We start from the raw sequence: 13,726 nt of genomic DNA on the forward strand, positions 1-13,726 counted from the left end.
AGCAGCACCTGAATTGACAACATTTTATTGACAATCAGCTATAGAATAGAATAGAATCGCTTTATTCATCCCCAAAGGGAAATTCAGTTAAATTCAACAATAGAAACATTCATAAAAAACAAAGATTGCAATCATTAATGCATGAGGCCCAACAATATGTGATCAAGAGTTCAATGGAGCAGTTTTAAAATGGACAATGTGTTTCAGAGTTCATCAGTACAGTGATATCTCTACAAAAGGCAGTTTAGGATTTCATTTTTCAAATACAAGCATGGCGCTGATAGGACATGGATTTGCTTCCCTTTTCCATTTTCTGTTCTGAGGACCAGCCTTTCAGTCGTTCTCAGATACCTTTATACTCCCGTGGACAGTAGCTGGAGAACAACGGCTCAGCTGGGATCCCACGCCTACCCAGGGAAAGGTAAATTTGATAAGGAACATGTTTTCAGACATTACAGGTTTTATTAAATGAGAAATCTTTCAAATAGGAGTGCAGATGATAAATTTGTAGTTTCCAGGTCGACATACTCTCATCCAAGCAAATTCTCATTGTTCAGACAACTGCCTGTTACTTTTATGAAGAAATAAAATGCTACATCAATGGCCTTCCACTGATCCACTATTTCTCACTACAAGGACCAATCGGGGGGGGGGGGGGGGGGTGTTTGAAAGCATCCTGCTTTTTTAAAAATTTGAACTCACCCAAATTTACGGAGACTGTTAGCTTCAAGTAATTTACCATTTAACCTGAGTTGACTCACAACTAACTGATATCGTGTCAAAGAATTTGTTGTGGCTGAAAACAGATGGCCCAAAAGTCAAGTCTAAACTTTGCAAACAGTAGTTAATAAAAACAACATAATCCAAAAACAGTAAGCAGACTTATATTCTTCAGTAGTTTCTGCACTGGGATCATGAGTTGAAATAATTCTACAACGTGATCATTAAAAAAAAAAAACCTGACTTCAAAGCCCCACTTCATTTTTCCTTGTGCAGCACTTACACTGCTACAGTGCTCCTGCAACACTCCTAACACTCCCTGGAAGTCTCATTATGCAAACATGCCCAGCACTGTCTGCAATGGGTGCTCAGTCTCCTCCACTATGAGACCCTTCAACTTCAATTTGAGTAAGAGAAACAAGTGGAAGAAGTCCAATGGAGAAAACTCTAGTTCTATGGCAGTTAGGGAGCGGTGATTGTGTTATCATGGCTAACAACACCCACATGCCATAGTTCAGGTCATTTCTCAGCATGTGAGTGCAGAACTCTGCCTTGACAGTCTAATCCCGGCGGCCTAATTCCTGCTACACAACCCTGCGGATGTGAAACAAATCGGTGCGCAGTCTCCTGACTCTAAACTTTCAATCACACTTAGAAATTTTGGAAATCATGGGCAGGTGCATGTTGGTCAACCCGGCTGGTCTGTTGGTTGTCTTCAGTATAAAAACAACTACGCTTTTTCTGCTTATATTTGTAATTCGTTTAAGCTAGGTAGAGCGAGATAATCAAGCGATAACCTGTAGCTGATTGGTTGAAGATTAGCTACGATTTCAGTCGACCAAGATTTCCATTGGTTGGCCACAGCCCTACATAACATGGCATTCCGAGACCGGTGATTATGTAGATGCAAATTAATAGTACAAAAAGACTGGATACTTACTCCACCATACGACAGCGGTGCACAGACAGTCTGTTGAAGGCGTCATTGATGTCTGTTACATCTTTGGAGCTCCACAGCCGCTCAGCCACAGCACTGGCGCGAGGCCTGGGAGAGGCGACAGGAAAGAAAAACAGGATAAACATCCGTCATGTGATGTATCAAGGTTTAGTTTCTGATAAGCATTTATTAAGGGATCACATGAGCCTCACCAGAGTCTGGGTGTTAGGTTGGTAGCATCCACATACTCTCCCCACAAGCAGGCTTCTCCACCAATCACAAGCGCCTTCTGCTTTTCAGTTCCTGTTTTTTTTTTTTTTTAATTTAAGGTTTGATGAGGTCAGTTAAATTCAACAACCACAAAATCTGAAAGTGTATAAACAAAATTAACTGGACTGAATTACAATCCTATTTCTCCCCTCTGATAGTGATTTTTAAAGTACGTTTCTTCTCTTTATTCAACAGGCTTACACATATTCGCACAGCAGTGACAACTCAATGTCATTTCAGATCTGGGTCATGAGGGACATAAAATCTGCCAAACGGCAACAACAGTGTAATAAAACAGACTCATTAGTGAGGCAAAGTCCCAACACTCTCTTGTAAATACTAAAAGGAGATGAGCAGTCAAAGTGGGCAGGGAAATACAAAGTCAATCATGTAGACACCAACCCTTAAAGTCCTGCGGGTCGGCCTTGTAAATGGCATGCCAGTCCTGGCCGTAGGAGATACGGTTCAGGTACCAGGGAGTGGACAGCAGGGTCTGGTACCCTGACGATGTAACGTTTGCCATCTCACTCTGGTATTGCTGCTGGTTTCCCTTCCAAACGTGGATTATTGTGTCTGGCTTCAGCTACACAGCACACATACATACAAGTATCAGTAAAAGAAAAGTGAGGAAGATGAAGACGAAAACGTCAGAGCCTTCCATTTGAGAAGCTGTTGCATTCATGTATTTTGTCTTTTTCCTTCTGTTTATGTTCCACTGTCACAAAGTACACAACAGGAATCATTTTGTGTGTCACTGTATGGTTTTAATCTCACCATGTGAATTACCCTGAGATCACCATTCTCGCATTTCACATCTTCTAGTCCTGTCAATTTATAATATTAGTCTTCTATCTCAAATGGAAAGCACTTTGGGTCAACAATATTTTTTAGAAATGTGTATATGAATAAGGGTGATAGGTCTTGATAAGATCTATTAAAAGAGAAAATCAAAAAGGCTCAGTGCAACAATCGTCTTGGTCCAGGTTCATGGAGGATCAAACCTGAATTATTGTCTCGTGACTGATGGATCTAAAGGTGTGCACATTCTTGCCACACAGTTTACTCCTTATTTGAGCATTTACTTTCATTCTGGTCCATCGTTTCCTCAGGATTTGCCTTCTTTAACGGTGAAACACAACAACTCATGACACAAACAACATCTGAAACCACCAGCCACACTGCCCCACGTTCACTCTGTCAGACCGACTCTCTCCTTGTCACAACTGTGCAGCTTTTCAAGCATAAGCCTGTTGAACAAACCAAATTGTTGCCTCAGAAACCTAAATCAGAGCTTTCCTCTACCAAATGAGTGATTCAGCATTGGATTAAAAAAAAAGAAAAAAAGACACCATTCTTCACAAAGACTGACCGTTGAAGTTGAGCGGCTCAACCTTGTAGTACTTCTGCCAGTCCTGTCCGTAGCTAATATAATCTAGGTACCACGGGGCGGAGAGGATGGTGGTGTATCCTGCTGCCGTCACTTTGCTCATCTCCTCATTACTTCCACCGCCGATCCACACATGTACTACCGTGTCTGGGTTTAGCTGGAATTGTTAAAGGCCAAGCTATTGTGTTTAGAATAGACACTAGAGGAGTCGTTGGTTATGGCTGGTGGAATAGTTTGACATTTTGGGTTTCGCTTTCTCATTGAGAGCTGGATGAGAAGATCCGTATCGCTTTTGAGTATGTGCGCTAAATATGAAGCTGCCTTAACCAAAACAGCAGGTAGATGTAGTGTTTCTATACTACTGTCTTGAGTTTTTTTTTCACGCGTTTCAGAAAATGGGTGTTAAAATGCAGTGAATCAGAGTGGAGCTGAAAAAATGTAACGTTTAATAACAGTTACTGTTAGTGAAAATACTGCTACGCATGAAGGAGTTGTCAGAACCGACAGAGTCAAAGTTTTTTTGGACAAATCTTGCCACTCTACAGTCATTTTGATATTCAATATAATAATAATTATGGTTACTAGAACATAAAGACTACATTTTCCCCTTTGGGATCAATGAGTATTTCCGATTCATGTTTAGAATTGGCAGTAAAATCTGATATAAACACAAAATTTGGGGACAGCATTGTTCCTAACAGGTTCTACTGGTACGACACAAGCAGAGCTTCACAGCAGTGCGATCACATGACTTGCTGGTTTACCGGTTTGACTGTTACAAAGCAGAAAATTGGCTTCAAGGCAGAAGGGGTGGATCTGGAATTCTCCTATAAATTTCTACATAGAATTCTTTAAGGTGTGAGTCTCTGTCTTGTAATGTCTAACTGTGTCGATAGATGGACTGGTCAAGCTATGAAAATGAGAACTACATTTGACTACACTGGCTGTTGCATTTGCAATATGAGCAAGTCAGATACCATTCTAGCCTATAATAAAGGCAATAGATGGATAGAGGATTGTCACAGAAGCATCATCTGTACACATGCCATATTACTACCTAGCGGGCCAATCTCACTTGTTGCGGCGTGTGTTGCTGTTATTTTTTTAAGAAGGTCAAGCTACAATGTAAGCTAAGGCAGAAGTATATGTCGAGCCTAAAGCAGCCTGCTCAACACCATGTCTTGAAACAGCTGCACCTCTGACCTGGCTCTGTCTGAAAGCAGCAACAATCCACCTACCAGCATCTCTAAAGCTCTTACAAGTACATATTATGTGTGCAAGCTGCTGTAACCGCAATGTCGTGTCTGTAGTTTAGATAAAACAAACACATTAATTACAGAGATGTAGAGGTGCACGTATGCGGCTGCTGTCTTCCTATTTAAACTATAGTGTTCATCTTTTAGCCAAAATTTCAGCAAGAAAGCAAATACACGCATTTGTCAAAATGTCTAACTATTCCTTTAATAACAAAGTAAAAAAAAACAACCTATGCAGGCACTTAAAAATCAAATACATAAATCTGACCAAACATCTTGTCCTAGTTAACGCATAACAATCCTACCTTCACACCATTGTCGAACACCTCCTGCCAGATCACGTAGCCCTTCTTGGTCGTGGTGACAATATTCAAGAGTCTGTCAGAAGGCAGAAAAAGAGACCAATTTAGGTAATTTCACTTCTAAATGACAAACGGAACACACATGATAAACCCACTTTTGGATGTAGAACGACTCCAGTTTGCTGTAGTCTTTTCCGAAGCCCTGCGCATCCATGAACTTCTGAATGTCCGGGTTGGACTTCCTACGAGACAAAACTATCAGCTGACATCTGTCGTCTAATCTCTGATGCTGATGAGAAGCCTCTGATATTTTAAACAAACACTCTCACCAGCAGCTGAAGTCCACCTCATCACCTCCCAGGTGAACGTAGCCGTCGGGGAACACGCTGCTGATCTCCTTGAAGAACTGCGCCATGAAGTCGTACGTGGTGTTCAGGATGGGGTTCACGGGTCCGAAGGTACCGGAGGGTGCGGAGCCAGAATAACAGGCGGTCAGCAGATCTGGCTGGCCTATGAATAAACAAAGAATAAAAATCAGGCAAAGACACAGACAAAAAAAGATGGCAACTGAGAAGATTTGTCTCCTGCAAACACCTGAAAAACTCACCTTTGCCCCAAGACTGTGTGTGTCCTGGAGTGTCAAACTCCGGGACGACACGGATGCCTCTCAGACGAGCAAACTCGATCACCATCTTCACATCCGCAGGCGTATACACGTGGGTGTACGGGTGGTAGGCTCCCTGTGAACAATTTAAGGAGTGAGCTGGTGGATTGCGACAAATAAACAGTCTTTTCAAGCCGAGTTCTATGGAGGTGTAAAAGCATAATTTGCACCCTCAGTGGAAATTTTAACAGTAAATGTGTCATTTAATAGTGTGAACTCTTGCTGAGTGCATCATCTTGCAATGCACTTTATAAAATGGCAATTGAAATGGTGCCTCTCTGCTGCTTCTTGGATGCCTCTAGACAACTTCCTTCTGCAACAGGGGCATTATACATCCCAGTTTGATCTGAAGTGAGCCGGACCAGTAAAATCACAGCATAATAACCTATAAATAACCGCAACTCTAAATTTTTAACAACACGAAACTGAACAAAAAAGAGACAAAAAGAAAAATTTGCCAAAAACAAGACTTACAAAGCGACAAAAACGGATAAACGACACAAAAAAATGAAAAAAGCGAGAAACAAAATGACAAAAAATGAGACAACATGAAAACAAAAAGAGACAAAAAAAGTTACAAAGTGACAAATAATAGACAACACAAGTGAGACAAAAACAAAACAACAAAAACGGTACACAAAACAATGAACAAAGCAAAACACAAAATGACAATAAGACAAACAACACAAACGAGACAAAGGAAACAAAACAACAAAAACAAACAAAACGACAAAAACGTGATACAAAACATTACAAAAATGAGACAAAATGACAAAAGTATTTTACTTTAGGATCAAAACAACTTGTTATGGTCAAGAAATTATTTTAAATGTATAGTTTTACAAATTTACAGTTTGCAGTTAATATCTTCTCTGTAATTTCTACACTTTTCAAAATCGTCCTACGGGCCGGATTGGACCCTCTGGCGGGTCGGTTTTAGCCCACAGGCCGCATGTTTGACCCCTGTTCTACAGTGTTTGCCAATTGTCTAGATATCATTACATGAACATTCAAAAATGGATGTAGAGGCCAATGTCAAACACTGGAACAAACCTAGCCTCCAAAAGCCAGATCAAGAGGAAAGAGCAATGTTACCAGCTGCAAAGTCATAAAGACTCTATCCAAAGTCGTCCTAGCTGCCTCAAGTGTAGCTCTCCTCCTACCAGCCTCACCTTCAACTAACGGACTTCAACAAGGCAAAGAAATGACCCTGGTGAAGAAGAACCCCTACAGGTGTGTCCAAAGAAATATCCAACTTTCATTTCTAGTAAAGTGAGATGTTTGTCTTATTGCTCATGATTATAAAGCAGAGTGATTTGACTATTCCTGCAGAGAAGATACCACATTTTGCTCGTAAAAACTGTCACGCTGCATTCACTTACTATTGTTTACACCTGTGTCCATACTATTTTTGATGGCTGTTGCCGGTGTTATTTTTGCATTTAACTCATGAATACATCTTGTTAGTTTCGATTTCATGTAGCGGGCTTATATGAGAATATTCAACATGCCACGCACAAGCAACTGAAAAACATTTCTTTAGCTTAAACATTGGTCACTTTGACTTTTACAACAGATGGGCTTTGTCATTTCACTACATTGTGACTAGCTGATCCAGATCAAAGGAGCTGTAGGTGTATATAAACTTGGTGATGACCACTTTTTTTGGACGATGATCACTTTCACGTGTCCACCCTTTCGCTTCTCCCTAATTTCAGATGCACCCTAAATCATTTTGTTCAGGAATGAGTCTCCTCACTGACCTGCTGGCTCAGCTGTGGGAACGCCCGGCTCAGGTAAGGGAAGGACTGATCGTCAACAATGTGCCAGTGGAAGACGTTGAATTTGTTCATCGCCATCGCTTCCTTTAAATGAGCACAGCAAAAAAATGCAGTTAAACAGTCACTGAAATTAAAACTGAGAAAATAAAATGGGAAGGTTTTATTTATGTACCAGATTAGCCAAGATGACTTTAATGGGAAGGAAATGCCGAGAGGAGTCCAGCAAGATGCCTCTGTGGGCAAATCTGGGGAAGTCACTGATTGCTGTTGCATTGATGCTTTTCTGGAAAAAAATGAGGTTGGAGATAAAACCTGTCACACGGAGGTGACCGAAAAGCAGAAAAAATGTTCACAATATGAATAAAAAAGTAGAAATAAAGAGTCCTTCACTCACAGCTCCATATTCATCTTCATACATCAACTGGCTGAAAGTTTCCAGTCCTAAAAACAAAAAAAAAGAGAAGTAGCAAATCCACATAAACACCAAGTGTACAAAGTCCGTGGTAGATTTTATGAGGTCGTAACATTTAGCGTTGCACATTGCTGAAAGGATGAGTTTGTTTTGAGCTTGTGACCATCAGACTCAGCTTTTAATCAACCTTTATATATACACGCAGAAATAAAGCAGGCAATTACAGGTTTGATCAAGTCTTTTCAGTGGTCCAGAGTAGAAAAGAATGTATTAGTCACTGAAGTATTTATGACTAGCTTGAGCTGCTTTGTGAAACACTCTTGCATCCTTGCTGAGAAAGAGACGACAAGATCGACAACACTCTCACGGTTGTCTGGTAATTATGAAGATGACTAATCCTGTTTTTGTCTATTTGAGACGCTTTGAGGTCGCAGCTTGTGGCAAAACACCCCCACAAAACAACAACTGGCTTTTGTGGCAAAATCAGATATTAGAGGTACTGGTAGGCATTTTGTACCTTATTTCCAGCCTTTTTGCTAAGCTATGCTAATCAACGTTCGGGTATAGCTGTTATGATCCCTGCTCCAGCTCCCGTTTCTGTCTCTCCTTCTTCCTCCTGCTCTTTCTGTATCAGTCTCTTCTGTTTTGATCTGTCTCCCGTTGGCTCCCTCTGTCTGTCATCTCTCTTGTCCCCGTCTCTTGCTCTCCCTGCTCACCTGTCTGCACTCAGCTGATTACTGCAGGTGTCACACACTGCAGTAATCAGCTCACGTCCTCACTATCTGAGCCCTGTTCGTTCAGCTACACCTCGCTGGATCATAAAGACTCATCTCCACAGCAGCTCACTTGCCTTCATGGACTCAGCACTCTCTTTTTGGACTCAGTTTTCCCTCTGGGTTTCCTCCACCTGGACTCTGTTCTTCCCCAGATTCTTGCCAGCCTTGCTTCAGTCCCCAGCCTGCTGTCTCTGTCCTGTCAGCCCCTGGATTTCCTTAGCCTGTTTTCCCCTTTGCATCCACTCCTGATTTCCCGTGAGCACCCATTCTAGTAGTTTAGTTAATTTTGGTTAGTTTGTAGGTTTTTTTCCCCCCTTATTGTTACTTGACATTTTTGTATTAAGTTTGGTTTTTCCTCTTAATCCTGTTTCCTTTTTTTTTTGTGTTGTGACTCTTGTTCAGTTTAAATAAAACCCTTCCCAATATCCCTCCTGTCTTCCTCGCTTCTGTGTCTGTGCCCCGTAACAATAGCAGCATGTAACTCTCTGCTAGAAAACAAAGTAGCGTATTTCATAAAATATCAACTACTCTTTATACCTACTTGTCACAACTAAATTTTGCTAATATTTCCAGCAAGCACTTAGCAATTAATCAAAACAGTATTGAAACTACAATATGGCTAAAGGGAATATCCAAGTCGCAGGAGCCAAAACCTTTTGACACAACGTAAAATGTGTCACAAAATACCACTGTAACTAAAGCATTGTGGTGCTACAGAGTCTCCAGATCTGGTAGAAAAGGTGCTTTTTTTTAAAATGCAAATTGCAGGAAAAAAATCAATTATTTTTATTCTTTTTCAGTGACAACAAAACTAAAGAAATATGACCATTCCCATTAAACTCAACAAATGTCAAAATATTTGTCAGAATAATGGCAATACAATTATTTTTGAACATTGTTTGGGCCTATTTCTAGCTTCAAGATTGTTTTTATTACAGTAATATGAAAGAATATATTTGCAATTCAGGCCACAAAACAAGCATTTTCATCTATAACATCTTATAGATGAGACTATAATGGGTATTTCTTTTTTTCCTGCTATTTTACAGCCCAAAAAAATTAACTAATTCTGTACTGATCATTTAACAGTGAAAGTAAATGTGCATTGCAGTGCTCATACAGAGGGCTGTGTTGTGAAGTAGTGCAGTAAAGGTCTTTATAAAAAGATCCTACCATGCAGGGCTCCCCAGACCTTTGGTGCCTTCAAGACAGCAAATGGTTGAACCACTGACAGATCATCTGCAGACACAAACAACCAAACATTGGATGCACATTTCCAGGGCAGCAAAATCTTCACTGTTGATTATTATGCTAGTTAAGTCTTAAGGAGGACTTTACATAACTGTTCTAGATTAACTGTGTTAATCCTATTATTTGCTATCCAGGTAATATATGAATTAATGGAAAAGACATGATTGTGACTGTTTAGATTGGCAGCATGAAGTACATTTGTTTGAGTAAAAGCACAAAAAACAAGTAATCTGTTTCATTTAAATTTAAATTATATTATCAGAAAAAAGCTGCTTTGACTGATTATATAGTATATGACACTATTACATTGAAACACTGATGAATCAATGTGCAAGCAGCAATTTTATAGTATTATATAGCTGGTTGATGTTAAGGTAGTTTCAATACTTTATATACAGTTTGGTCCAGTGGTTCCCAACCTGTGGACCTTTAAAGGGTCACAACATAAATCTGAGGAGTTATTAATGACTAATGAGAGAAGAAATGCAGTCAAAATTCACAAATCTGTACTCATTTTTTTACTATTCCCTGAGCTTTTCTTTACGTCATTGGACCTTGAATTTTCTTTTTAAACATTAAACCCTCTGAGTAGTCGTTGAGAGAAAAATCACTACAGAACTGAGAGAAAAATCACTACAGAATTGACAAATTCTACCTAACAAGATGTCTTTCTGTTGAAAGATGCGAATCTTTAGTTTTTCTCAGGTTGGAACTGAAACTATCAAATTCCCTTCTTCACCTTCAACACTCTGTACTCACTTCTGCACATCGTAAAAGCTCATTGTTTTGCATAAATTACAAATGGATACTCGTGCGAATGATGTGGTACAACTGCCTGCTGCTTCCTGTGTGTGCAATGTTGATAAAAATGTATTATACCGCTTCTCTGTTCAATAGTGATACCCCCCAAACAAGTAGGAATTAATTCATTGCTAGTCATTACATGCAGTTGTCGCAATTTTCTGTATATTCTGTTTTTGTCTTTTGCCGACATAACCAGGTCGCGGTGAGACAGGCAGAAGTGTACACACTGTGCTGACTGTCTGCAGTCTTCCTACACCTCCTGATGTGGACCCGATAGACAGGAACATCACAATGGATGCGTTCCCTCACAATGCAGCATGGTAACTATCTTTTAGAATGTCTTCTGCAGCTCTTGCAGGCGTCCACAGTGGTGTATGTTTACCCTTTGGATGAATTATAGCACAAACATAACGGTTTGATGTGAATTCCATCCAGTCTCTTCTGATCAGCCGCCCACATGCTGTAATGAGGAACTTTGTATGGTTGAAACTGACACAGAAAAGGTGTATCCTCGTACATATTCAGTGTTTGTCATTTAAACCTTGGCTGGGTTTTCCTGGCTCATGAGGTGACACACAAACTGGTCTGCATACATAAAGGCAACTCTATGTGTCTAACATTTAACAGAAATCTATGCATTTTCTTGCCATTTCTGACCATTTGATAAAGAAAAATATGTATTATGTTTGAGAAAATGAGACCCCAGTGAACAAAACTGGTTAAAAAAAAAAATCGCTGTTTTTAATCTTAATATTTTACAGCTGGTGAGTTTCCTGTTATGCTGGCAATATGACTGAGCATTTTGACCATCTTGGAAGTCAACAATGATGCAAGGACTTGTTTATGATGGCACCAATATGTCCACTTCATTCAGAGATGAGGTAAGGATTTTAAGCAAGTTCCAAGTCGTCTATTGTCTACGCTTTGTGACAGCTTTGTGAGAAATGACTGTTTTACAAAAGTTAAGGATGAGAAGAAATGTACCCAAGCGACTGAGAAAAACAGTCAAAATGAGCTGTATTTCATGAGATAAACATTTTTGCTTAGAATAACCCTTAATTTGAAACTGATTGCAGCTGCTCGTTGTGTACTTCAACAACTGTGCACTTCAGTAAATTATTTACAAGTTATTTACATTCCACCACTGTGTACTGTAAAGTAGTTGTTTTTTGGGGGTGTTTCTTGACCGGGTCGCACTTTAAACCACAAAGGAACCGAAAATAGCTGCAGATAAATATCATAATCAGCAAAGAGCTGCAGATGAGTGTGCAGCTTTCATTTCTGCAGACAAAGCATTCAGATCATTTACAGTAAAAGCAGCAATACTGCAGTATAAAAATATTCCAGTACAAGTAAAGGCGCTCCATTTAAAATATAACTCAACTATTTTCATTGTCAAGCTTCTTCAATGTGAATATTTTCTGGTTTATTTCCTTCTTTGACAGTAAATTGAATATATTTGGGCTGTGGACACAACAAGACATTTGAAGATGTCCTCTTGAGCTTTGGGAAACACTTTCACCATTTTCTGACATTTTATAGATAGAACAACTAATCGATTACTGATTAATCAACCATGAGATTAATCGTTACTTGCAGCCCTGCAGTACATGAAGCCTATGGAGATGTAAGCGGGCATGTATTAGTCCACCAAAGAGGACTATAAAATCAATGAGGGTTGAATTGTATAAAGGATTAGAGCAGTTATTGTGTCTGAGTAAATGGACCTCTGAGTTACAAACCTGTTGACAATTTTTGTAACGGTTTGTTGCCATTTTTACTCTGCATTCTTTTCATTTATGATTTTCCTCCTCCTTCAGCCTCTTTTGATGGCACCAGAAATTCTCTTGTGCCAAAAAAGAATCATGTTTATATCAGAAAATACTCAATTATGCTGAGAGGAAAAAAATTGTTGCGGTTCTAGTAAGCACTATCAGCAAAGTAAATGCATCAGAAGGGCTCATAATTCAAACAGATCAGTTTGACTGCTATTAGACCTACTATTCTATATTCCTTTTGGATTACAGGATAAATATAAGTGGTGCATTCAAGTGCACGTGCCATTCCACTAGGATTTTACCTACTTTATATGGTATTGAGCAGATAAACTGCTAGTATGCATTATATTTGTAAGCCCCGTCCATGTTTCTGTAAAGTGAACGGTAAATAAAGCTGTTAAAGCTCAGTCTAGATGTAAAAACTTTACTGACTCCAGAACAGAAGCAGCATAATGAACTTCATGACGAGGTGCAAACCAGGAAGAGCAGAGACTCACATGACTCGTCGGAGTTCACCGAAGGATAACCGTCACATTCAGAGTCAGCTGATGTGATGTAAACCCGCAGCTCTGTCAGCTCCGAGGGGCCCGACCTCCTGCTTTTGCCCACCCCCTGCCTTTTAGCTCCGCCAAATATGTACTCATAGTACCTGTGAAGAAACAGAGGGGTGAACCTGGTCCTGAACGCAGCATGGCGCTGTGATTTCAATATAACGAGCAAACAGAAAGCAATTTAACAAAAAACAGCCAAACAAAACCGAGCAGCAGCACACCTCCTGTAGGCGTTTTGTAGGATGTTGCAGCTGGCACCAGCAGATGAACCTTTGCCGTCAACGATCCTGAAGCCGGAGCCCAACTTGAATGAATCCTGGGAGATTTGTAATTTCTGCGGCAGAGGCCACAGAGAGCCGAACCTGGAGGGCTCGAAAGCGGGTTCAACGTCTTCTACATCTTCCACTAGTATGTTGGGCTGCCGATTAGCCTGACACAAAGCCAGAGTCAGCAGCAGCACAGCAAACTTAAGCAGCATGATGGTGGAAGCAGTAAAGTCACAAGACTCGGTGATGAGACGGAGCTTTTATGAGGAGGCACAGGGGGCGGGGCTTCATATGCGGAAGTGTTTTTCTGCAAAGAGTTAAAGGGGAAGCTTTAAATCTTATCTGGCTAACCCTACATTATTGTGGTTCCAGATCCCTAAAATGATCTTTAATCAAGTAGGTGGACTGGATTTTTTATTAAGATGTGATTTTGAAATAACAAAACTGCCTCTAAAATTATCAGAATATCATAAACAAGTTCTGAACTACTGGAAAATTGCATTCGCCCAAAATTTTACTCCTCATGGCTCCACCTTGTGGAACAACAGAGTCGTAACCATCAATCGGAAAT

At 40.1% G+C, this 13,726-nt stretch overlaps 1 protein-coding gene across 4 annotated transcripts; it reads right to left on the reverse strand.

Annotated features, from left to right (window-relative positions):
* Window positions 1–9: 9 nt before the first annotated feature.
* Window positions 10–13,428, reverse strand: hexb (hexosaminidase B (beta polypeptide)). 4 transcript variants are annotated; one of them, XM_022193080.2, is made up of 14 exons: window positions 13,111–13,426; window positions 12,836–12,987; window positions 9,679–9,744; window positions 7,712–7,758; window positions 7,490–7,600; window positions 7,300–7,401; window positions 5,480–5,612; window positions 5,202–5,382; window positions 5,028–5,114; window positions 4,876–4,948; window positions 2,330–2,510; window positions 1,870–1,960; window positions 1,661–1,765; window positions 10–407 (listed from the first exon to the last, which is right to left on the reverse strand). In XM_022193080.2, exons 1-14 carry the CDS (start codon window positions 13,365–13,367, stop codon window positions 344–346), a joined length of 1,650 nt encoding a protein of 549 aa, XP_022048772.1. In that variant the 5' UTR covers window positions 13,368–13,426; the 3' UTR covers window positions 10–343. The 4 variants fall into 4 exon arrangements, 3 of the variants coding, with proteins under 3 accessions (XP_022048772.1, XP_022048773.1, XP_051794106.1); XM_022193081.2 differs by lacking the exon at window positions 2,330–2,510 and adding an exon at window positions 3,297–3,471; XR_007937412.1 differs by lacking the exons at window positions 10–407; window positions 1,661–1,765 and adding an exon at window positions 3,297–3,471 and having other exon boundaries at window positions 13,111–13,428.
* Between the last annotated feature and the right edge of the window lie 298 nt (window positions 13,429–13,726).

Source organism: Acanthochromis polyacanthus, chromosome 18 (assembly GCF_021347895.1).
Source record: "Acanthochromis polyacanthus isolate Apoly-LR-REF ecotype Palm Island chromosome 18, KAUST_Apoly_ChrSc, whole genome shotgun sequence".
In the NCBI taxonomy this organism is placed as follows: Eukaryota; Metazoa; Chordata; class Actinopteri; family Pomacentridae; genus Acanthochromis; species Acanthochromis polyacanthus.